The sequence below is a fragment of the Corythoichthys intestinalis genome, chromosome 22 (assembly GCF_030265065.1).
Source record: "Corythoichthys intestinalis isolate RoL2023-P3 chromosome 22, ASM3026506v1, whole genome shotgun sequence".
NCBI classification, from domain to species: domain Eukaryota; kingdom Metazoa; phylum Chordata; class Actinopteri; order Syngnathiformes; family Syngnathidae; genus Corythoichthys; species Corythoichthys intestinalis.
Window position 1 is genome coordinate 10,388,417 of NC_080416.1, and position 26,809 is coordinate 10,415,225.

A 26,809-nucleotide genomic window follows, 5' to 3' on the forward strand; every position below is an offset into this window, starting at 1 on the left:
AATTTTTTTTTTAAGCTTGCAACAGCTGCTAACCGTTTCAGCCAGTGAAAAAGAACTAAACAAACTAACAAAACAAATTAAGCTACTTGAAGGTTGTAGCCGATATATAGATTTTGCACACTTTATCTGTGACTGTGTGAAGCTATCGTATACTTGACAAAATGATGTGAATCGTAGTTTTATTGGTATTCACCCAAAAACTGTCTGCAGGTGCCGCACTACTGTTGGAAGGGGGCAATGAATATGATAGAATACGATACCTTCATTCATGGATAAGATTTCCTTTGAGGGCAACACATATATATTGGCTACAGCCTACAACTTTCATACATTGCTTAGCTTGTGTACGTTAAGACTCCAAGTCGGTTTTCACCTCAATACATACCTCAATACAGAAGATTTTTTTACCCCCCTGTCGGGCTTCTATAGACCTGGAATCCACATACTGTATGTCGACATCACATTATGAGTAGGCCACACTTGTATACCAAATGTTCACATTGTAGCCTACATAACCCAAAATGGACAGTGAGGCAAGTTCCTTTCTTTTTCTAAAAACAATATTTTAAGGTCGCTTCTGTACTTTTTTTGGGGGGGGGGGGGTGAAAATTCCAGATTGACCTCTGTATTCATGCAAATGATCATGCTAATGTGACTAACAGGTGTTTTAGGGTCTTTTCCTTAAATGTTTGAGTTGTCAATGGCTGTTCACTTCCTTGCTTGACTTTTCTGTTACTGATTACACCTGTTGTTCCTTCCCCCCCTCCTTAACATTCCTCATGTTCCTTCAAGTTGTTAAGGTTTATGTATTGCCTTTTCACATATATAAGAGTGAAAATAAAACTTCCTAATAGTCATGCGAATTTAAAATTTTAAGTAGACATAACTCAAATTCTTAACTTAATTATTTTGAGTATTCCTGAGTGATTTTAATGTTGTGAACTTGTTTCAATGCAGTGCTTCTCGATTATTTTCTGTGACGCCATCCTCCTCCTGGAAGACGTACTGTAAATGTTTCGTGCCCCCCCAACTCTCTGCCGCTACTTAAATACTATCTTTTGTCTATAAATGTATTATAAGTATACCTCTGCGTAACATTGTGTCCTTTTTATATTTAAGGGAAAAAAGGTACAATAGATCAGCTTCCAATAAAGTACAACTTTATTAACATTGTTTTGTTTGTAACAGAACACACTTAAAGCCCATCAATTTGCCTGAATTAAAAATAAATAAATAAATAAATAAAGTCACATCCAAACTGTAAAAATACTCACTGGTACACAAGTACATTTTTTTGACCATTTGGTACTGAAAAATCAATTTAATTAATTCAAATTTATTAGCAACATTAACTCATGAGAACAATATGCCAAACAATTTGACCAAAATACGAAAAATAAAAAAAACAAATACGACAGTGTCATTGAAAAGAGGGAAAGTTTTTATCTTTGCTGGAGTCAGTATCAACTTTTCTATGGTATGGGGTTATTTTGCACTGAGCTACTTGGTATGCCATCTTATATGATGCTAACAGTGCTTGCTGGTTTACTGATGTAACACTGACAAAGTGGGCTGATAGTTAGCAATATTCGGCACGTTTTCACTGAAAAAAAAAAAAAAAAATCAAGCGGCTTATCAATGTGATTGGGGTCCAATGTCTTTAAGTGACGTCTTAATTGATTTCTCTTCCTGCTGTCCGCTGGAAACATTTTTGACTAAACCTGAACGATACAGTGGGGCAAATAAGTATTTAGTCAACCATTAAATGTGCAAGTTATCCTACTTGAAAAGATTAGAGAGGCCTGTAATTGTCAACATGGGTAAACCTCAACCGTGAGAGACAAAATGTGGACAAAAAAACAGAAAATCACATTGTTTGATTTTTAAAGAATTTATTTCCAAATTAGAGTGGAAAATAAGTATTTGGTCACCTACAAACAAGCAAGATTTCTGGCTGTCAGAGGTCCAACTTCTTCTAATGAGGTCTAACGAGGCTCCACTCATTACCTGTATTAATGGCACCTGTTTTAACTCATTATCGGTACAAAAGACACTTGTCCACAACCTCAGTCAGTCACACTCCAAACTCCACAATGGCCAAGACCAAGGAGCTGTTGGAGCACACCAGAGACAAAATTGTAGACCTGCACCAGGCTGGGAAGACTGAATCTGCAATAGGTAAAATGCTTGGTGTAAAGAAATCAACTGTGGGAGCAATTATTAGAAAATGGAAGAAATACAAGACCACTGATAATCTCCCTTGATTTGGGGCTCCATGCAAGATCTCACCCCGTGGCGTCAAAATGATAACAAGAACGGTGAGCAAAAATCCCAGAACCACACGGGGGGACCTAGTGAATGAGCTACAGAGAGCTGGGACCACAGTAACAAAGGCTATCAGTAACACAATGCGCCGCCAGGGACTCAAATCCTGCACTGCCAGACGTGTCCCCCATGCTGAAGCCAGTACATGTCCAGGCCCGTCTGTTGTTCGCTAGAGAGCATTTGGATGATCCAGAATAGGACTGGGAGAATGTGTTATGGTCAGATGAAACCAAAATAGAACTTTTTGGTAGAAACACAGGTTCTCGTGTTTGGAGGAAAAAGAATACTGAATTGCATCCGAAGAACACCATACCCACTGTGAAGCATTGGGGTGGAAACATCATGCTTTGGGGTTGTTTTTCTGCAAAGGGACCAGGACGACTGATCTGTGTAAAGGAAAGAATGAATGGGGCCACGTATTGAGAGATTTTGAGTGAAAATCTCCTTCCATCAGCAAGGGCATTGAAGATGAGACGTGGCTGGCTCTTTCAGCATGACAATGATCCCAAACACACAGCCAGGGCAACAAAGGAGTGGCTTCGTAAGAAGCATTTCAAGGTCCTGGAGTGGCCTAGCCAGTCTCCAGATCTCAACCCCATAGAAAATCTGTGGAGGGAGTTGAAAGTTTGTGTTGCCCAACGACACCCCAAAACATCACTGCTCTAGAGGAGATCTGCATGGAGGAATGGGTCAAAATACCAGCAACAGTGTGTGAAAAGCTTGTGAAGAGTTACAGAAAATGTTTGTCCTCCGTTATTGCCAACAAAGGCTACATCACAAAGTATTGAGAGGAACTTTTGGTATTGACCAAATACTTATTTTCCACCATGATTTGCAAATAAATTCTTTAATAACCAAACAATGTGATTTTCAGTTTTTTTTTTTGTCCACATTCTGTCTCTCATGGCTGAGGTTTACCCATGTTGACAATTACAGGCCTCGGTAATATTTTCAAGTGGGAGAACTTGCACAAATAGTGGTTGACTAAATACTTATTTGCCCCACTGTATATATATATGTTTAATATCACAATATAAGATCGCAAACCCCCAAAAAATCGCAACAATAGATTTTCCCAATATCGTTCAGGCCTATTTTAGACACAGTAAACAGACTGGTCTTTCATCGTCTCCCACTGTTTTAAAAGTCAAAGCCAAACACACTGTCATATTTCCTCGTCTTAGCTCTTCATATCTCCAGTGCGCTTTGATGTGTGCTCTTGTTTGTTTAAAAAAAATACTGCACACACTCTGAAAATGAGAGAGCCACTGCCACCCACTGAGTGGATGTGCAATTACACTTTACTCAAGTACGGCAAAAAAAGTATGTTCCCCGAGGTCACATTCGAAACCCACGGCATCACTCTGCGTCCCCCTGGTGTACATGCTCCACTATCTGAGAAGTACTATTTTAATGCGTTGAATTAAAATGTGGACCAAATTTAAATTTAGCATCACTCATGTCACTCTCATAAACTCTCACCTCAGATGTTTTCAAATTTTGCATCCTAACTCAATGACACTGAAACATTATCATTCAATGTCAGCCATGGCAGTTGTTGAAATTCGCAACTACCCCCCCCCCCCCCCCCCCCCCCCCGGCCAAGGCGCACGGAAACAGCGACAGCTGAACAAAGTGCCGCTCTGCCGATGCTGCCTCCGCGCGCGCCAACCGGGAAGGCGGAACTTCGCGCGTTCATCTCTGATATTAACCCTTTGTACTGACTCCATGTTCCAAAAGTTTGAAAAAGACTCGCCGAAAGCAGGTTCACAATTTATTCGTCGACAATGGTCAAAAACAAGGCGAAAACAGACGACGGAGGGACAATTCTAGATCCAAAACAAGGCTACATGTTTCCAAGCAGCAAAATCTGTCTTATCTCAGTGTCCAGTGTTTTTTAAGTCCGTGGGCCGGCTGAAGGTGTGTCCAGGCGTTGCTTTGGGATCATCCCTCTATGGCCAGTTTCGGGCTGTTTAGGTTCGTGACTGGATGGGATGTGGTTGCCACAGCGACCGACGCTGGTCTTGACGTCACAAGCGCCTGCTATCAACTTTGTTCTACTTGTTTTAGGACAAAGCGCGCTGGTCTTTGTCCTTGAGGACTGATTGCCAGAGTTGGTGTGTCAATCTTGCTCGTGGCGCACACGTTTTGGGCTTCTGTGATAAGATGGCGTTGTGTATCTATTCTGTTTCTTTAAACTATGGTGTGCTATTTATTTTACATTATGTGTGTTAGCGTAGTGCAGTCCTACAGTGAATATGAGAAATGATACTATTCCCTGATTGATTATATTATGTGTGTTCGAGTAATGCAAACAGTTAGACGGTGCTTACGAGAAACGGTACCATTTTTCCTTCACAGTTCAATGAAAAAAATATTCCAAATATGTAAAGAACTTTGCCATTTTAATCTCATTACATGAGCAACACTCTCGCTGTTCACTTGATCTGATTTGCGTGTTCCCGACGTGTGAAACAGCCACTCGGACATTTTCTTCTCATCTTCATGTGACCAGCAATAAACTTAATGAATGACATGTTTAACCAGCAAGAAAAGCCCCTAACCAAAGTCCACTTTTGTCTGTTTATAAGGACAAAGGAAGGACAATTGGGAACCACACGGATCTTTCCTAGCCTACTATGCAGAATGATGACATGGTGCCGAATGACGCATAGTGAGTGGGAGCGCCGCACAGGATCGACCATACTTGGACAAATAAACATGCTCGTGCAGTTGTAAAAGTGATGTCATTGCTTACTGGACTTGCTGATTTCAATTCGAGTCTACTGTAAGACATAAATCTGCAGTATTTACATCACATCCTTTGTAGTTATAGGCTTGTATTATCACTCAAAGTAATGAAAAAAACCTTTAGAGAGAATATTTCATGTTTTTCTAAATGAACGATACTCTGTAAATTCTGGCTTATCTCGCCTGATACTGCCTGATAGTTGTCGTTGACAGTTCTGAGCGTCCTTGAGGTCAGCTTGCTACTATGTAAGTTATCTTATTTACCACTTTCGGGAAGGTAGGAGGAGAAGAACGAGAGGGTGAAAGAGAAACCAACAGAATTTTCGATGTGATGTTGCCTTCTTAGTGCTGTGGATTTCCCTGTGATTACAGACATTTAGGCCCCAGGACCACAAAGCGGTGACCTTTCCCTTTCTTTCTCCGTTTGAGGTTGGCGCCGAGCCGGGTAGTACTGTTTGCCCTTGACAGAATTACACCTCACAGCAGCTGGCACCCAGGATGTGGCTGAGAAACTCAGGGACTCTCCAAGATTCCCTGAGGAAGCAAAGTGGGCATGAAAAGGGCAATGAGGTGGTTTTTTTTTTATTCTTTTTTTCTAATGAGGAGACAGCAAGATTGTTCTTAAGATGACTCAAAAACGAATAAAGGGATAATTATATCATTTGTTTTAATATAATGAAATGAACATAGAAAATACGTTGTAAACATTTTGAAATTTTCAAAAATGTCATTCACTAAATACAGTGGGGCAAATAAGTATTTAGTCAACCACTAATTGTGCAAGTTCTCCCACTTGAAAATATTAGAGAGGCCTGCAATTGTCAACATGGGTAAACCTCAACCATGAGAGAAAAAAAACAGAAAATCACATTGTTTAATTTTTAAAGAATTTATTTGCAAATCATGGTGGAAAATAAGTATTTGGTCAATACCAAAAGTTCATCTCAATACTTTGTTATGTACCCTTTGTTGGCAATAACAGAGGCCAAACATTTTCTGTAACTCTTCACAAGCTTTTCACACACTGTTGCTGGTATTTTGGCCCATTCCTCCATGTAGATCTCCTCTAGAGCAGTGATGTTTTGGGGCTGTCGTTGGGCAACACTTTCAACTCCCTCCACAGATTTTCTATGGGGTTGAGATCTAGAGACTGGCTAGGCCACTCCAAGACCTTGAAATGCTTCTTACGAAGCCACTCATTTGTTGCCCTGGCTGTGTGTTTGGGATCATTGTCATGCTGAAAGACCCATCCACGTCTCATCTTCAATGCCCATGCTGATGGAAGGTGATTTTCACTTAAAATCTCTCGATACATGGCCCCATTCATTCTTTCCTTTACACAGATCAGTCGTCCTGGTCCCTTCGCTGAAAAACAGCCCCAAAGCATGATGTTTCCACCCCCATTCTTCACAGTGGGTATGGTGTTATTTGGATGCAATTCAGTATTCTTTTTCCTCCAAACACGAGAACCTGTGTTTCTACCAAAAAGTTCTATTTTGGTTTCATCTGACCATAACACATTCTCCCAGTCCTCTTCTGGATCATCTAAATGCTCTCTAGCGAACCGCAGACGGGCCTGGACGTGTACTTTCTTCAGCAGGGTGACACGTCTGGCAGTGCAGGATTTGAGTCCCTGGCAGCGCATTGTGTTACTGATAGTAAACTTTGTTACTGTGGTCCCAGCTCTCTGTAGGTCATTCACCAGGTCCCCCCGTGTGGTTCTGGGATTTTTGCTCACCGTTCTTATCATTTTAACACCAAGGGGTGAAATCTTGCATGGAGCGAGCCCCAGATCGAGGGAGATTATCAGTCGTTTTGTATGTCTTCCATTTTCTAATAATTGCTTCCACAGTTGATTTCTTTACACCAAGTGTTCTACCTATATCAGATTCAGTCTTCCCAGCCTGGTGCAGGTCTACAATTTTGTCTCTGGTGTCCTTCGACAGCTCTTTGGTCTTGGCCATAGTGGAGTTTGGAGTGTGACTGACTGAGGTTGTGGACAGGTGTCTTTTATACCGATAATGAGTTAAAACAGGTGCCATTAATACAGGTAATGAGTGGAGCCTCGTTAGACCTTGTTAGAAGAAGTTAGACTTCTTTGACAGCCAGAAATCTTGCTTGTTTGTAGTTGATCAAATACTTAATTTCCACTCTAATTTGGAAAAAAAATCTTTAAAAATCTGTTGTTGTTTTTTTTCCAAATTCTATCTCTCATGGTTGAGGTTTACCCATGTTGACAATTACAGGCCTCTCTAATCTTTTCAAGTAGGAGAACTCGCACAATTGGTGGTTGACTAAATACTTATTTGCCCCACTGTATACAAAATGTTAAGTTTTTCAAATATAATTACTGATATAAATATATTTTATATAAAATATATAAAATTAATATAATGGAATCAAAATATATTTGTATTCATAATTTGATATAAAAAATTATTTTTCCTTTTTTTAAATATCTCATTCATTTTTAATATACTATACAAATATCAATATACACTAGTGTTCAAATGTTTGGGGTTAAATGCAAAAATATGAATAAAGTATAGTAAAGTACGATAAAAAAAATAAAATATTTTTGAATATCTCATTCACTATGTTTTGTATTAAATATTTTCTCTATGAGTAAAATTTAAAAAATTATATTTAAAAAAAAAAAAAAAAAACATTATTCACTAACAGTGACGGCAATAGACATCCAAACCATTGTTTTACATAAAATATTTTTGATTTATTGTTGTTTATTTAACAATTTGAATTAGATTTTTATAAGTATAACAATATATAAAATTTATTATTAAGAACAAAAATAGATTCCTGACAGCCCCTTCCAGTCAAATTAGATTAGATGTCTCTCACCATCAATGGCAGCCAAAGATTGACATATAAGTGTACAGCTATTCAACATCACACCATCTATAATATTCTTTATTTTGTTTCAATGGCGTTTCTTCCTAGCCAAAACAGTTTGACCCACCGCCACCGTTCATACCCAAACAACCGGAATTGACGTGCGACGCGCGCTCTTTTGTTTGACACCCTAAAAATGACCATTTGCCCCCCCCCCCCCCCCAAAAAAAGAAGTTTTTATTTATTTATTTATTTTTTTAAAAATAAAAAGTGAAATTTCAAAACACTTCTTGTTCTACAATTTTTTGTCCAAATCACATCATTTCTACATCCAAAACTCAGGACACTAAGGTGCACAAAAGTTCTATACGGTCTTTTCTAAAAACGTACAATTTTGCCAAAAACATACCTATTCATTTCTAATGGCCAAAATTTCCCATTTCCAATGGCCCTATTCGCCCACCATTCATTTCAATAGCACAAAAACTTCCATTCACTTCAGCTGATTTCCAACTCAAGTAACCCTGGAAGTTACTCTGATATGCCCCAAAATCAACAGGAAATGACCCAATATATACAGGAAGTGAACCCAATATACCATCTCAGCAAAGCTACCATTGCAATTTCTCCAGAAATGGCCTTTTCTAGTTTCACAAGCTCTCTTTCCTGAATGCACTATCATTTCCATCCCAAAAACTAATTTCCTCTGGGTTAAAAGTTTGTCCAAACAAATCTTTCTTAAAAAAAAAAAAAAGTCATTGTGGTACTGAAATGCGTGGACGTATTCGCCCGCAAGCCTTTCACCGTAGAAAACAAAACGTCAGCAGTGACGCGACAGCAATTGCGGGGTTTTCCTTGGTTAAGTACGCAGAGCGGATGTTTTTGGGGGCGCCCAAAGCAGTATTTTAACCCACTAAACCACAAACAAAGCGTTCAATTTTGTTCTTCTCATCCACCGGAGTACATTTCAAGTTTTCACCTCCATCTAACAAAGCATCGCATGAACACGTGAAATAATAAAGTATGACATTAGCGTATTAACCTTGACACTTGACGGATGAGGGAGCATCCACCATTTTGTGGTTTTAATATGGAAAAACACTTGTGCAAACAATGTGATTGTTACGGTAGGGGATGTCTTTAAGTGGATAATAACTCAACTATTGGACGCGGTATTTCTTTTACTAGGCTTTCAATGGCGTTAATGAGGAACAAGGGTGTGACAAATCACAATTTTAGAGGGACGAGTGGACACGTTTTAAGAGTATTAATACAGAACTAAAGAGCAATAACATCCTGAGGTATTTATGACATATTTTATCAGTTGCGAGGAAATAGCAATAAAGTCGATGCGTTTTCGCTTTTCGCACAGCTGCTGTGGATTTATGGCACGTAGTATGTAGTTAATGGGGTGTCTTTTCCAGCTTTCTTTATGGATTGGATGCAAGCTAGCCAAAAGTAGTGTTTTTTCTGTAGACTGAAAATGTTTGTATTTGACATCAAAGGACGAAAATGAGAGAAGAGAACAGGATTTGGATTCAGAATTTGTCTAAATTTGCTTAAACCCAAGTATTTTTAATCTGTTGGCTGCCCGGCGATAGATGTCCAATCCCTTTAACATGGGGGTGATTATCCGATGCAAAATAGTGATTTTTTTTTTTAACCTGTCCTGTTCAGCTGTTTGACACGAAGAATGGAAATCTGAGTGTCCGGTTTGTCTGAACAGTTTTAATGTTTCACATTGGAGTATGACATACTCCCATTGTGATCATTCAACATACCTCGTTTATTAAGACAAAGCAACGAACAGGAAGGTGTTATAGGGGAACAGAAGAAAAGAAGGCGAGAGAGACAGAAGAAAGGCAAACAACAACAAGAAATACATTGAACGCCTACACTAACTATGAATATGTTGGTGCTATCGTCAGCTACAGTAGATGTGTTTCTGGTTGACACCATGTGGGGGGCTTGATAACCAGGAAAAGAGAGGGGGGAGTCAAAAAGATAAGTGATTGGGAGGGGGGGAGTGTACACAAATCAGCCCTGTGAACTAGAACCCAGTAATCGTGCGAGTCCCTTGTGAGTGTGAGCTTGTTGGCAACCAACCCTACGCCACCCCATCGCTAATCCTGGTACCGGGGTCCCCCACCCAAGCATGCACAATCACATCCAGCCATGGGCAAATCCCATCAAACATGGGATAGCCACGCAGATGAGCGGGCGCAACCCCAGGGCCACCCCCCCAGCCAATCCAGGAGGGTGGGAGTTGAGCCAGCGCAGCCCATCCCACCTCCCGCAGTCCAGGGGCCATCGTCGACCCCCGGGATCCAGGGTGTTCCCCGGGCCACTTGCGGCCCTATCAACCGGCCTTCAGGGATGGGAAGAGGGGATGCACCACCAACACCCGTGCCCACCCCCGACCGCCCACCCGGCCCACAAGCCACAGCTGCAGCTCCCCAACCAGCACGGAACATCGCGGGACCCCCAACGGTCCACTAAGGCCAGGGCCGGACAGAGCCCCGCCGGAGCAGGCGACATCCAGCCACCGGCATCCGGCCAGCGACCTGCGCCGGTTCGCAGGACGGATACCCAGGCAGAGAAGAGCGGGAAAGGCGGAAGCAGGACAATGCCAAGGAGCCGACACGGGGCAACGCAAGATCGGAACCCCGACCTCCCCCCACTCCCGGGGCCGGCAGCCCAGGCAGAGGGGAGGCCATGCCCCGGGAGCTACGCCATAGAGAAAAAGTGCGGGACCCACCTACCACCCTTTTACTGTGGCTGCCAGGTACCCGACTGGCAGCCATTACCCTGTACCGTGATGGATTGTGTGGGGAGGGTAATGCAGTGTATGCATTAAAATTAGAGATGTCCCGATCGATCGGCATAGATCGGGTCCGGTAACGTCACTTTCAAAGTATCGGAATCGGCAAAAAAATATCGGCCATGCCTTTTTTAATATATATATATATTTTTTAATTAAATCGTTTTCTAATTGTATTTAACGTTACAGACATAACATGTTACACTCATCCAGAGTCTTTAGAGTAGGCTTAAGGTAGGGTTATCAAATTTATCCCAATAACGTCGGTAATTAATTTTTAAAAAATGTATCACGTTAAATATTTAACGCAATTAATGCATGTGTTGCACGACCCACTCACGCATTGTCGTGCTCAATCTGTAATGGCGCCGTTTTACCCATTTAGAGAGATAAAAGGCAGCGTATAATGAGGAGAGTGAATTTTGGCAGCCTTTGGAGTCATTTTTTAATAGGCTTAAGCCTTACAATCCCTCTCCCTACGATTAGAAATTTCATGGGAGGCAATGTGGGGATGCAAGGTAGCAATTGATCTTTTTTTTAGCACATTATGTTATTCCCCAACGCAGAGAAGATATATCCATTGGTAGCACTACACACAGTCATGGTGGCACTTCCCATCATGCATTTGGGCAGAAGTTAAATGGCTGCAGTATCATTTACTGAAAGCTCAACAAATACACTAGATGGCAATATTTAGTCACAATATACAAAGTCACAAGTCTTTCTATCCGTGGATCCCTCTCACAGAAAGAATGTTAATAATGTAAATGCCATCTTGAGGATTTATTGTCATAATGAACAAATACAGTACTTATGTACTGTATGTTGAATGTATATATTCGTCCGAGTTTTATTCATTTTTTTCTTAATGCATTGCCAAAATGTATATGATCTGGCAAAATTATCGGGAATGATTGGAATTGAGTCGGGAGCAAAAAGAAGCAATCGGATCGGGAAATATCGGGATCGGCAGATACTCAAACTAAAACGATTGGGAGCAAAAAAAACATAATCGGAACAACCCTAATTAAAATAGAAAAAAAATGAAGTGGAAGTTTCTGAGGTGGGGGTTTACTCAAAATTCACTTAGAAAATATCAGAATATGTAGAATGTAATATATAAAAACGTAGTTAAAGTGTTACATTTAATCTCGAGTTAAAGCATTAACTCTAACATGACTGTATTTTATTTAATATTATCACTGAATCTAAGGATACAGATTAACAACCTTCCAACTGTTTTAACAGCTTTTCTATTATTTGATAAATTATCATTGGCTGAGATTGATGATGATACACGTCCAATCCACTTTGATTGAGAGGAGACCCTCCTACAAGCCTCTCCAGGTCAAAACAGATTGGACGTCTATCACCGTCAATGGATGAAAAACACGATAGTTCAATTCCTGCCATCCTAGTTCAAATAAATTTGACATCTATCACTGTCAATTGCAGCCATTGAGAGAACGAACATATAAAAACTGCTGGGAGCGCTCTAGGACTGACACTATAAAATGGCTCCCTCTTGTGGATTTGATAGTCAAGACATGCTGTATTTTCACAATTTAGTCTGGTTTTCTCAAATTTGCAGAAAAAATACCATCAGAATCTCCTCATATTTACATACTTGCCTACGATGTTTCATTTCCCTCACAGATGGAAGCCAAACAAGAGGACGACAACACGGTGCTTTCACGGACAAGCTCCTCACTAAGGATGGAAGCACAGATCCAATTTCACTGAGACTACAGGAAACTTAGAGGCCACTGACTCTGCACTGGAACCCTCTTCAACTGTACGTGAGTGTGTGCGTGATAGTGGTTCCTGCTGTGATGTGTTTAATACTTTATAAGAACTCTGTTTACTCGGCAGAGCTGCTGCCAAGACAGCAGATGTGACTCAAATGCGGATCTACAGGAAATACAGAACATAAAATCTGACACAATTCTATTTTTTTCAAGCAACTTTTTTTTTTTTTTTTTTTAGAATCCATACTTTCTTTTCTGGCTTTTAATAACAGTCCTATTGAATGCTAGAGAACATCATTAGGCACCACCTTTGACTTTTAACATATACGGCTAACAAGCACCTACATTGACAAACGACCTCAGGACGTGTGACCATACTGTAATGGAAGGATTCGCATTGATTTGTGCTGTAATGGACCCCCGGTTGAGCGGTCTGCAATGTGTGTGAACGGTCGCCGTGAAAGTAAGCGAGTGCGTCCGCTGAAAAGGACAAAGAGACAAAAGGGCGTAAACTTGAAGATCCAGCTGGAAGATTGTATAAATGGTATTTGTGCAGTATCTGGGAGTAAGGGGTTGGAGTTGCAAGGAATTATGGTAAAAAAAAGCAAACAGACTTATATAAACATATGATTTGTGTATATATGTGTAAAAACGGTATGTGTGTGTATAGGGGGGGGGTGTATATACAGTGGGGCAAATAAGTATTTAGTCAACCACTAATTGTGCAAGTTCTCCCACTTGAAAATATTAAAGAGACCTGTAATTGTCAACATGGATAAACCTCAACCACGAGAGGCAGAATGTGAAAAAAAAAAAAACTAATTTATTTGCAAATCATGGTGGAAAATAAGTATTTGGTCAATAACAAAAGTTCATCTCAATACTTTATTATGTACCCTTTCTTGGCAATAACGGAGGCCAAACGTTTTCTGTAACTCTTCACAAGCTTTTCACAAACTGTTGCTGGTACTTTGGTCCATTCCTCCATGCAGATCTCCTCTAGAGCAGTGATGTTTTGGGGCTGTCGTTGGGCAACACAGACTTTCAACTCATTCATTCATTCATTTTCCATGCCGCTTATTCCTCACGAGGGTCGCGGAGGTGCTGGAGCCTATCCCAGCTAACTTCGGGCAGTAGGCAGGGGACACCCTGAATTGGTTGCCAGCCAATCGCAGGGCAGGGGACTTTCAACTCCCTCTGCGGATTTTCTATGGGGTTGAGATCTGGAGACTGGCTAGGCCACTCCAGGACCTTGAAATGCTTCTTACGAAGCCACTCCTTTGTTGCCCTGGCTGTGTGTTTGGGATCATTGTCATGCTGAAAGACCCAGCCACGTCTCATCTTCAATGCACTTGCTGATGAAAGGAGATTTTCACTCAAAATCTCTCGATACATGGCCCCATTCATTCTTTCCTTTACACAGATCAGCAGTCCTGGTCCCTTTGCAGAAAAACTGCCCCAAAGCATGATGTTTCCACCCCCATGCTTCACAGTGGGTATGGTGTTCTTCAGATGCAATTCAGTATTCTTTCTCCTCCAAACACGAGAACCTGTGTTTCTACCAAAAAAGTTCTATTTTGGTTTCATCTAGAGCTGAAACGAATACTCGAGCAACTCAAGTAACTCGAGTTTAAAAACTGATCCGAGTAATTTAATTCACCTCGAGGAATCGTTTAATTTTGCCAGCTCTAAGCATCCTGTTTTACCCGGACTACTTTTAATGCGCGACAATGCGCTGACGTCACGTGCGTAGAGAAAAAAAGTTTTAAAAAATTTAAAACATTTTTAAACTTACCGCAGCAGACAGCCGCTACAAACTACGCCGACATTGCTAAAAACTAATCCCGCATGATGCTAGTTTGGTAGCAGGTAATGTCCGATGCGTCTCATAGATATCGCATGCATTTAGGACTAGATGCGAAATGACAGACTCGGCCACGTCTGGGCAGCGTTAGTAAACAGCCGCCATCTTTAAGCAGTAGACTTCTCATCGCTAATAAATATAACGTTACTGTCACTCGCTCACGTAACGTTAGCCCTTCGGAGGGCTAGGTTTCTATTGATTATGACCACTGTCGATGCGTGGCTAACGTGTCTTACATACAGGCTTTATTTAATCTGTAAAAACACAGCGCTGTAGAGTGATGAGGGTGTAAAATTAAAACATCATAAAGCTAACTGTTTTAGCTCAGTAGTCGTTGCTGAATAAATGTGCTCCAATACAGCAGGTATCATTTAATTTGAACACTGCAAAACCTCAAAATCCTACCAGTACTTACAGTTTAGACTAACTTAAAACTTAACTTAAAAATAGCTTGACACATATGGAAATTAAATTGAAAGACATGGGAAAAACACGTAGCTTTCAAGTGTTGTGTGTTATCAAGCGTAATTATTTTTAGGTAAGGTTTTTTTTTTTGTTTTTTTTATAAAATCTAGAGGTTTTTTGAGTGAAAGCAGTGATTTTTTTTTCTAGTCACATCTTAGATGCAATTGTGGGCTGTTTTCAACAATGTACATCGAAAATAAAGACATGGATTGACATGGAAGTCTTTTTTTTCCTCACGTATATGTATGATTGCTCTTTACCTAAAAAAAATGTTTTATCCGATTACTCGATTAATTGATAGAATTTTCAGTCGATTACTCGATTACTAAAATATTCAATAGCTGCAGCCCTAGTTTCATCTGACCATAACACATTCTTCCAGTCCTCTTCTGGATCATCCAAGTGCTCTCTAGCAAACCGCAGATGGGCCTGAGCGTGTACTGGCTTCAGCAGGGGGACACGTCTGGCAGTGCAGGATTTGAGTCCCTGGCGGCGTATTGTGTTACTGATAGTAGCCTTTGTTACTGTGGTCCCAGCTCTCTGTAGGTCATTCACTAGGTCACCCCGTGTGGTTCTGGGATTTTTGCTCACCGTTCTTGTTATCATTTTGACGCCACGGGGTGAGATCTTGCATGGAGCCCCAGATCGAGGGAGATTACCAGTGGTCTTGTATGTCTTCCATTTTCTAATAATTGCTCCCACAGTTGATTTCTTTACACTAAGCGTTTTACCTATTGCAGATTCAGTCTTCCCAGCCTGGTGCAGGTCTACAATTTTGTCTCTGGTGTCCTTTGACAGCTCTTTGGTCTTGGCCATAGTGGAGTTTGGAGTGTGACTGACTGAAGTTGTGGACAGGTGTCTTTTATACCAATAATGAGTTAAAACAGGTGCCATTAATACAGGTAACTAGTGGAGCCTCGTTAGACCTAGTTGGAGAAGTTAGACCTCTTTGACAGCCAGAAATCTTGCTTGTTTGTAGGTGACCAAATACTTATTTTCCACTCGAATTTGGAAATAAATTCTTTAAAAATCAAACAATGTGATTTTCTGTTTTTTTCCTCATTCTGTCTCTCACGGTTGAGGTTTACCCATGTTGACAATTACAGGCCTCTCTGATCTTTTCAAGTAGGAGAACTTGCACAATTGGTGGTTGACTAAATACTTATTTGCCCCACTGTATATATGTGTGTGGGTGGGTGTGTATACGTATAAATATATGTGTATGGGTGTACACTAGGTTACTTATCAACCTTCATAAAATATTTTCATAACATTTGTGATAATATGTCGACTGGCAACTAGTTGAATGACACCTCGTTTATATCGTGAGGGGGTCTGTATCGCTTTCTTCAGCACTAATTAACTTTGAGGAGGGTGGCAGCTGGCAGGAACCCTGCCACACACAAAAAAACTACAAATGTGCTGACTGCTTTACGGCATACGCCCCATGCCTCATTCCTCATTCATTATAAAGATGGAAGTCGATGAGAACGCTTTCGTGTGAATTCTGCAAAGATGGCAGAGCAACAAAAGAGACAAAAAGTTTTGTCCGAGGAGGGAAAAAAAGGAAGGCTAACAGGATACAGTACTCAAAAACACTGGCCCGGCTTTCACTCGCTTCTTTCTGAAAACGTTAAACTCAGATTTAGGCAATTTGGTTTGCTAATTCGATATTGTGCAATGTTTAGGCTTTAATTCAATAAACCAAAATAAACTGCACTCGACTATATATCCTCACTTGGCTGCCAGTAATCGCAATAGATGTCCAATTCTTTTTATATTTACAATTTTTGTTTGTTTGTTTGTTTTTTGGCACAAATCTCATTAATTCATCATAACTTCATCACATAATAAATTGAAATTTTCTTTTATCACAGACAATTGTTTTAGCTTGTTTTGTTTACCTGAGATGTTTCGGCGACTACTTCCGCCTTCTTTAGAGTGTCACTGGTGTTGGTGTGAAACGTCTGTATCAGCTGATGGATGAAGGCGCGACTCACGAGTCACGCCCTCTGCTGACCATTCACTCTTCTAAGATGCTGGTCCAGGTAGTAGAGTGCATGTAAGCCCCCTCGTCCCTGTTGATGGTTCTCGGGGCCCTGATTGCTGATTTCAGTGGCCTCCCTGATGCAGCATTGATGTTTGTTTTCTTCGGTGCGGATGACTCTGCCCTTTTCCCAGTCCATAATGTGGTTTTCCATTTTGCAGTGGTCGGTTATGGCTGACTTGTGGTGTTTCTGTTGTGCTTGTTCTATTATTGCTCTTGTTTCTCTTATTGCTGTCTCCTTCTCGCACTCCTTCTTGTGTTTTTTTTTTTTTTTTTGTAAAAAAGCTCCCCCCTGTCTCCCCGATGTAGGATTTATTGCATGATTTGCATGGGATTTCATATATGGAGTTGCATTTGTTTTCTGGGTGGATTTTGTCCTTTGGATGCACCAATATCTGGCGGATGCCTCACATCACACCAGCGACACTCTGATGAAGGCTAAAGTAGTCACCGAAACATGTCAGGTAAAACAACCTAAAACAATTGTCTGTGATAAAAAGAGCATATCAACTAATCTATAAGTGTAGACAAAATGAACTCGATACAACCATCACATAATTAGTTTGGATGTCAGGCTGTCACACGCAAATTCAATATATAAGTTGCCCACAGCCTCTTTTCTTGCTTTCCCTCATCTACTCTTGCGGGAACCATGAAGACAGATTTTCCTTGTCCTCCTGCAGCTATTATACACCAATCTCCTAATGATTGTGCGCCACACTGGCAGTGGATGGCAAGTGGGAACTTTCTAATGGGCCTCCGGGGACCGCACAGTCCCTCTTTATCCACTTATCTGGAGGCAAGTCCATGCATAACCTGTTCACTGCCATTGACGGTGATGGACGTCCAATCCAATTTGACTGGGAGGGCTAGCTGCATGGCAGCAATCATTCACTGCCAGCCTCTCCCAGTCAAAACGGATTGAACGTCCAAGTGTAACAGCATAACCTGTATTTTTGCTCGGGATGGGACATAAATAAGACCAAACTCTGGGTGAACGGGGGGGTCAGGGCAACATTTCTCACGAATATGAACCTAATTAATTGATAGGCTAAATCAGGGGTGGTCATTATGTCGATCACGATCAAACAGTCGATCGCAACGCTAGTGTGGGTAGCTTGCGTTATGCCAAGATTTTTTTTTTTTAATGTACATAGTTAATTATGATTATGTTGTGTGAGGAACGTATGGGTTTATGCAGCACCACTCTCTTTCAAGCAGCTTCTTGCTCATGTTATTCTGGTTATATAGTTTCCAGCACAGAGTTAGCTACATTTCTCACAGTTTAACGTTAACAACAGAAAACACAAACAGAAGGAGACGTCTCTCTAAGCATCTTCCTACTTGAGTTTTGCAGGTTGGCAAGTTCACAAAGTTTAATGGTATGCTAACTCTGATGCAGGTCCGACTTTCAGTAGCAAAAATAATGGTGTGTCCTACCTCCACAACATTGGTGTCTTTTGAAATTACCTACGGTGGCTGCTGCTGGCCGAAAAAAAATACTTTTAATTTCCCTCCTCTTCGAAGGGGGTGGAGGAGGCGGCATGTTGTCGACATAGGGGCTGCACGAGTGCTAGCGTGCATGTGTGTCGGGGGCGGGTGAAGTCATCAGCCAATCAAACGTGTGTTTTAGAGGGGAAAAAATGGACCGGCGGATTCTGCAAGTGAAAAAGGGTAAATGTAAGTTTTAACATAATGAAAATAATTCACTTAATAATGGTAGGGTCAATTCTTTTCTTGAAACATATGGGAAGACAATCTAAATTACTTTTCTTCCCCCGGTGGCCGAAAAGTGTAATTGCATGTAATTGACTTTAAAATTAAGAGTTTTCCGGTAAAATATTGTCTATAAAAGTTGTAAATTAATAAAACAAACAAAAAAATGAATGAAATGAACAAAAAATATATTTTAATAATGGGTCAAAATTATTTTTCGAACAGATCATCTGACAAGCACCTAAGACAGTCATTTGCTTTACTTAGCCAAAACCACCCGAGGACCGAAGAGGCAAGATGGATATACGTAATTTTTTCAAACCTAAGCTTTCAAAAGCCACAACAACTACTGAGCAAGAACCAAGGATTGAAAATGTGGACCATGAAACCCCAGAGAGCACAGCTAAAATGGTGAACGGCGTTTCAATTTGCCCTACTAAAGACGCTAAATTTTCAGCAGAGCCACCACCGGTGTCTTGCCAATGTAGTTACCCCCGTCAAAAATTGCATCCCATGGCCGCGGGAGCGCACACACACACACACACACTAGTTATGAGTTATGTCGACTTAAACAATTAATAGACACCAGAAAAGAACCACAGTTATACATTTTGGATATTGACGTTTATTAAACTGGAGAACCTGTATACTCCTGTATTGAGTATACAGGACTTGAATTACAGTAATAACAGTTATAGGTCATACTACGAATAAAACAGTAAACATTGCCGTTTTTTTACGTTCAGTATGTACTGTATGTTATGTTATACGACAGAAAAAAATGGATGGGCCATGTATTAAAACCTCGGAGATAATTACATCACAAAAACATGGAAATCAAGCAAATCAGTGCAGCGCAGTGGCTCCACCCAGGGGATACAATTTTTGACAGGGGTAACTACATTGGCACGACACCGGCGGGCATACTATATTCAGTGGATAACGATCTTGGCGAAAAGTATAGCTTTCCTAAGCAGCCTGACTGAGAATTCCGCTGCAGAGTGATGGGAAACAAAAAACGCTCATTTTCAACCAATCATTATCTGACCCAGATAGTGTTGTTCTGTTTTTTTTTTTGTTTTGTTTTGAATAGGATTTCTTCGGTGCGCCGCACAGTCCGAACCGTTTGACCGATCGGCAACGTTCCAATATTGAAACGACCGGAATTTTCACACGACGCAGGGAATTTTTCGAATGACCCCGAAAAATTTTCCGTTCTCTTGTCAACGCCGATTTTTCGGAAAAATAATACAAATTTTCTAAATTTATCTAGTCCTACAATTTTTGACCAAATCACATAATTTGGAAATCAAATTCTGGGATGATGAGGGGCATAAAAGTTGGATACAGAATTTGGAAAAAGTTTACGGTTCCCTGGAAATTTGCTTCCCAGACTTTGCCATTCATTTTAAATGGGATGCAACGTTCAAATTTCCCCATTCACTTTTAATGGAATTCCCAACGAAATTTACATTGCATTGATGCCATTGACGACCATTTAGTATGTCAGATCTATTGATGCCAATGTACTCGAATTGCATTGAGGCATATGTAAGTCGATGCCATTGACGGCCATGGATGTCCAAATTTCTCATTCATTTCCAATGGCATTAACTTTGCATTGGGGCCAATTTAGACAGATGCCATTGAGGGCCATGTATCTCATTTCTATTGATGCCAATGTACTTGGTTTCCATTGACGCATATGGATGTTGATGCCACCGACGGCCATGGATGTCCAAATTTTTTCCTATTCATTTTCAATGGCAAAAAAATCCAATGTCCACAAATCTAAAGGAAATGACCAGATATCAATAGGATGTGTCGCCCAAATGTCCCTGATTCCATTGACGCTTAGGGAGGGCGCTGCCATTGACGGCCATGGACGTCCAAATTTCCCATTAATTTCCAATGACATTTACTTTGTTTAATGCCATTGACGGGCATGTTTGTCCATTCTATTGATGCCAATGTACTTGGATTTCATTGACTCCTACATAAGTCGATGCCATTGACAACCATGGATGTCCAAATTTTTTCCCATTCATTTTCAATGGCAAAAAAAAACAATGTGCCCAAATCAACAGGAAAAGACCAGATATCAATCGGACATGCAACCAAATGTCCCCAAATGACCTGATATGACCAGGCCACGCCCCCCAAATGTTCCTAGATCAACAGGAAGTGATCTGATATTGTCCCAGAAATGTCCCCAAACCAACCTGGGCGGGGCTAAGATTTGTATCTCCACACAGCAAAGACCCAGAATAATTCCTCCAGAAACTGCAGTTTCTAGTTATAAATATTCTTGTAAGTTAATTTTGTTGCTGACCCTGCGTTTCGGGGTCATCAACACGTTGTGCCCCCCCTGCCCCAAAAGTCAAACTCCGCCTATGAAATTACCTATATAACTGAACCCAATATATAATGCATACAAGTTGCTTAAAAGTTAGTGGGGACAATTTGAGCATCCTGAAAAGTTGGAAGTGTTATGTCCCTACCGTCCCTATGCAAACCTACGCCCTTGTAACGTCTATCACCGTCAATGGCAGCCTTTGATTTAAGGATGACTCAGTATACAGTAAACTGCTTTTCCCCCTCAAGTTAATCAATACTGAAGCTGATTGATTAGTTAAAAAGCCAGATAGTGCAAAGACTCAAATGCTCTCCCTTCATCTGTGGTTGCTAAAACAAACAAAAAAGCACGTGGTGTTCATTCACACGCGTGCACGCGCATGCATGTAGTGTGCGCGTGCCTCGGAGCTTCAAGTATAGCGCGGTCACGTCGTTATCCTCACATCCCATCTTCGATCAAGTGGAGCTCCGCGTTTAAAATTTCCACTTTTTCAACACTTTGTTTGCGATTTATTAGGTTTTGAACAACTTGTTCGGATTTAGACGGGGTTTTTTCCCCCCGATGTAGCGCGTAAGGGACGAGGAAGCGAGGAACGGACTTTTGCGGAGAGATGCCCCGGGCGGAATGTGCTCCAGCCGCAAAATCCTATGGAGTCTTCTCCTCCTCTCCGTGGTGGAGGTGGGCCTGGGCGTGGCGAGCATCGTGCTCGGAGCGGTGGGCATCAGCTGGGTTCGAGGGGAGCACAAGCCGCAGCAGGGCGACGCGTCTCCAGTGTGGAGCGGACTCTGCGTACGTCACTTTCTTAGTTTTTGGATGATCGCGATTGATTGTCAATTTCTTCAATCAAGTTAAGGATAAAAAGCCACTTTCTGCCTTGTTTGGTGACGACGTTTAGTTAGAGGGGTTTTTGTGAACATTTTTCTCATCTATATTTAACATCTGCCTCACAGTTTTGAGGTTCAGTCGGAATTTCTCGGGGTATTCTGGTTTTCTCCCACATTCCATCTGCCAACCCCTCCCAGTTCAAATGAATTGGACGCGTCAATGGCAGGATTGGCGAGTTAAAAGAAGTGAAAGCTGTCGTTTGGACATGTGTCCAATTACTTTTTTTCATTTAAACTACATTTTGTATAGTCTTCATCTAATTAATCTAGTTTTTTTAATCTCACCAAAAAATTGTTGAGAAAATATTTCAATTTGAGGTATTTTCATTTATATATACATTTAGTTATTTTTTTTGAATCTCACTTAAAAATTGCAGAGAACAAAAATTGAAGTACAGATGTATTAACATTGTATTGTCATAACAATACTTGGTTTGTATTAATTACAGATCATGATTAAACTGATCTAAATAATATGTTTGTTTAAATTAATCCAGTGGTTCATAACCTTGCTAAAGACATCAAACCCCACGAGTTTCACATATGCATTCACGGAACCCCTGGGAATTAGATAATTAAAAAAATATAAATAAAATAAAATAAAGTGAATTTAACTCCCCTAATATGTAAGCAGATTCCCGTTCAACTTTTTCTCATTTTGACAGCATGTTTTTTAAACAGGTCAAAATTTGAGTCCACGCTGTCCATCAGTCTGTTATACTTCTTCATACCAAGTGTGAGTCAACCGTCCACTGAGCAAAAGTTTCTCCTCCCATCAGATAGAGGGCAAATGGTTAATCTAAAAAAAAAAAAAAAAAAAATGTATTAAATGTATTAATTACAGCTCAATTTTCAGTGAATCTCATTTTTAATCTCGCCGAATATATATATTATTATTTTATATGTAATAAATTAATAATAAATAATTTACATTATTGTATATTATACAGGATAGTATGCAAACAATGACAGAAGGGGGAAAATAAGTAAGTGAACCCTCTGTCTAAGGAGACTTAAAGAGCAATTGAAACCAATTTTTACCAAACAATTTAAGTCAGGTGTGTGCCCAATCACACTGATGAGTGGTTTATTTATGCTCTGCTATAAAACACACACCTGGAAAGAATTGTCTTGATGAGAAGCATTGTCGGATTTGCATCACGACTTGGTCAAAAGAGCTGTCTTAAGACCTGCGATCAAGGATTGCTGATTTGTATAAAGCTGGGAAAGGATACAAAACCATCTCTAAAAACCTGGATGTTCATCAAACAACACTCAGAGAAGTTGTCTACAAATGGAGAGAGTTTGGAACTGTTGTTTCTCTCGCAATGAGTGACCGTCCACCAAAGGTAACGCCAAGAGTGCAGCGCAGAATACTCAGAGAGGTAAAAAAGAACCCTGGAGTGTCTGCTAAAGATTTACAGAAATCAATGGCACAGTTCAGTATCTCTGTGCACACATCATCTATATCTAAAACTATGGCCAAGAATGGTGTTAATGGAAGGACTCCACGGAGAAAGCCACTGCTGTCAAAGAAAAAAACAACCACAAAAAAAAAAAAAAAAAAAACAGCTTGTTTAATGTTCGCAAAAAGACCCCTGAATTATCCACAGAAGTTTTGGCAAAACATTGTGTGGACTGATGAAACAAAAGTTGAATTGTTGGGGAGTAACACACAACGTCATGTGTGGAAGAAAAATGGAACAGCTCACCAACATCAACACCTCAACCCCACCGTGAAGCATAGTGGAGGGAGCATCATGATTTAGGGCTGTTTTGCTGCCTCAGGGCTTGGAGAAATTGCAATCATTAATGGAAGAATGAATTCAAAAGTTTATCAGGATGTTTTGTCGGAAAACCTGAGGCCGTCTGTCAGACAGTCGAAGCTAGCATCTGGTTGAAGTTACTGCTGCCAAAGAGGGGCACAAAATATTAAATGTGATGGTTCACTTACTTATTTCCCCCCCTTCTGTCATTGTTTGCATGCTATCCTCATTAAAATATGAAAACTTACAAATGTTTGGGTGGTTTTAGTTAAAGCAGACACTGTTTTTTCATCTGTGTGACTTTGACAAAGATCAGATCACATTTGATGGTGATTTTATGCAGGAATGTGAGAAATTACAAAAGGTTCAGATACTTTTTCATATCACTGTGTGTTAGATATCAAGTTTCAATTAATCTCATTAACTCATTGGCTGCCATTGAAACTTCCACTCCAGCCGGATCCTTTCCCCCTTGCCAAGAAAATGCACATTATAGTTGAACGTATTCCAGTAATGCGCAAATGTGCTTCAATGTGAGGTCAGCTAAAGGGTGGTGATTTTTTTTTTTTTTATTAAATATTCATGAATCTGCATTTTTCTTGCATGTTTTCCCCTCACATTGTTATTTTGGCAAGGATGTGCAGCAGGGATGCTTGCTGGCGGTGCAAGCCAAGTAGCCCCCTGCAGTTGATTGGCTGAGATGATGAAACATAACTCTGAGCAATTTACTTTGCTGTTAAATGACCAGTAGCCGCTATTGACGGCAGGAAACGTCTAATCCATTTTGACTGGGAGGGGCGAATGAACGTTCGTTCATTCGCCCCTCCCAGTCAAAATGAAATGTATGCTGCCGTAAATGGCAGCCAATCAGGTAGTTGTTCATGCTACAAAAACTTAGCATTGAAACAGAGGTGTAAAGATGATTTGAAAACTCTGACTTTGTTTTCTCTCTTTTAGTTTCTTCTCTGCGGGATGTGTGGCGTACTGTGCGCTCGAAAGCGAACCGGCCTTACTGTAAGTACAATATGTCCCTCCTTGTAATATGTTGTAGCTAATATACAGTACACCCATTTCTATTTGGATGAACACTATTTTTGCTGCGGCAAACAGGAAGAGGCCTCCAGCAGCTTCACACGTAGGGAGTCTTAATTATTATTTCATGCTTTTTAACCCACTTGTGTCTCTCAGTTCTTCACTGGCTGTAAAAATCATGTGCTAAGGTGTTAGGAGTGCGTAAACAATGTTAAGGAAGGAACCAAGAACAAAAAATGCGCGTTTTTCTGGAATTACTCAAATTTAATCTAGCAATAGATTAACGTGATTCATGTTTTTTCTGGTGGTTTTTTTAGTTTTTTTTTTTTTTTTTACCAAATGTCAAGTTCAAAAATAGACCCTTAGGCAGACATTTGTACAATTACCCAAAAATAAGGAGAGAAGACACTCAGTTTTCTTGGCCAAGGAGAGCAAGGAGGGACTAGACAGAGAAATGCTAGATTACGCTGTATAGTCACCAAAATTGATCTAAAAAAAACCCTCCTTGCTCTTTCTTTGTTTGTTCTAACAAACAAGGGTGCCGCCCTAAAGGGAGGGGGAAAGCAAGCTGGAGACACCCATGTGATTTTGGTTGGCTATGTGTGAGCATGTAGGTGGAACTAACTAAATACACGTGTGTAAGCAAGGGGTCAGAATGACCCAGACACTTCAGTTATGCAACGCTGCGGCCATGGAAGATGTCCTCGAATGGAAGATTGTCCTCGAAAGTCTAGACGAAAGTCCGACGTAAGATGCTGAAGATGTCTTAGAAGGTCTAGTTACGCAATGTTGCGGCCATGAAGCGAGACAGTTGTCACCCCGACCCTTTTTAACACTTTGTAACACTTAAACTAGGGCTGTCAAACGATTAAAATTTTTAATCGAGTTAATTACAGCTTAAAAATTAATTAATCGTAATTAATCGCAATTAATCGCAATTCAAACCATCTATAAAATATGCCATATTTTTCTGTAAATTATATATATATTCTGTAAAAATAAATTGTTGGAATGGAAAGATAAGACACAAGATGGATATATACATTCAACATACGGTATATAAGGACTGTAGTGGGCATTTCACTCTACTGTCATTTAAATCTGTCTATGCTATCCTCACTCCGAAGCGTCTACTTTTTCCAAAGCTAGACAGCTAGTGAACGACGCCTTAATAATCAGACTTCTTCCTTTTTCATCTGATTTATTAATAAAATTGCCTCAAACCAGTGTTCTCTTTAGACCGTAGTGAAACTACAAAAAAAAAGTACACAAGCATTGCATTAGCAACAACGTTAGCTTAGCACGCTATACAGGTTCACTAAACATAAACAAAAAGCGTCTCATACGAAAAATATAACATTTCGCTTACTAACATAATATGTACATTCTTTACAACAACCATACTTACGGACAAATCTTGTCCAAGGATCATATAAGCACAGCATTACAACGTAGGCGTCAGCCCGAGACGTCATGCAGCCATATTGAACTGGCAAGAAAGCAATAAACCATGTCACAAAGCGACCACAAGAGTTCGCTGTTAGACAGCACAAACAACCTTGTTGTAAAACTTACCAAAAGGCAGAATACTGTCTGACATGGGACAGTGCGGGACATGTGCGTTAATTCCGTCAAATATTTTAACGTGATTAATTTAAAAAATTAATTACCGCGCGTTAACGCGATAATTTTTTTCACAGCCCTAACTTAAACATTATACTACGGCGTAGTATAGCAAGCAATAGTCATTTACTGGTAATATCAAATAAGAAAAAATATGGCAATATGTATTATGTATGTATTAGGTATATATGAGCACAAGCAAATATTCAATCAACCCTCGATAATTAACTCAACACCAAAGTTTGGAGCAGATTTTCAACACTAAGAAAGTAGAGTAAAAAGATTAACTCACATTGATGGCAATAGCGAGGCCGGCTCTACGCAGGGGCAAGAAGGTCTTGCCTCCTCAAATGAAAATTTTAGAAGTTGAGAAAGCACGTTTTTAAAACACTCACAAAATGAATACATTACAAGTTGAGAGATTCATCTAAAGTGGTGGCAAAATATCCGCCGAAATTAGGATGGTCAGCTCGCATGCACAGTAAAGCGCGCACAGCCCCCAGTAAACATCCCATCCCTATAACCTATTACATGACCATATTAGGCCAAAAAATAAACAAA

At 40.3% G+C, this 26,809-nt stretch overlaps 1 protein-coding gene across 12 annotated transcripts in view; it reads left to right on the forward strand.

Annotated features, from left to right (window-relative positions):
* LOC130910436 (transmembrane protein 196) overlaps positions 1 to 26,809 on the forward strand; it is a 42,430-nt gene that overhangs the window by 7,382 nt on the left and 8,239 nt on the right. For 5 of the 12 annotated variants that reach the window (XM_057827741.1, XM_057827747.1, XM_057827748.1 and 2 more), the window contains 2 exons: positions 12,404 to 12,542; positions 24,551 to 24,607. In XM_057827741.1, coding sequence (XP_057683724.1) covers positions 24,566 to 24,607 — 42 coding nt within the window. In that variant the 5' untranslated portion in view covers positions 12,404 to 12,542; positions 24,551 to 24,565. Of the gene's footprint in view, positions 1 to 3,917; positions 5,647 to 12,403; positions 12,547 to 21,031; positions 21,733 to 24,550; positions 24,608 to 26,809 lie in introns of those variants that run through there. The other 7 variants (XM_057827739.1, XM_057827743.1, XM_057827745.1 and 4 more) reach the window with 6 other exon arrangements.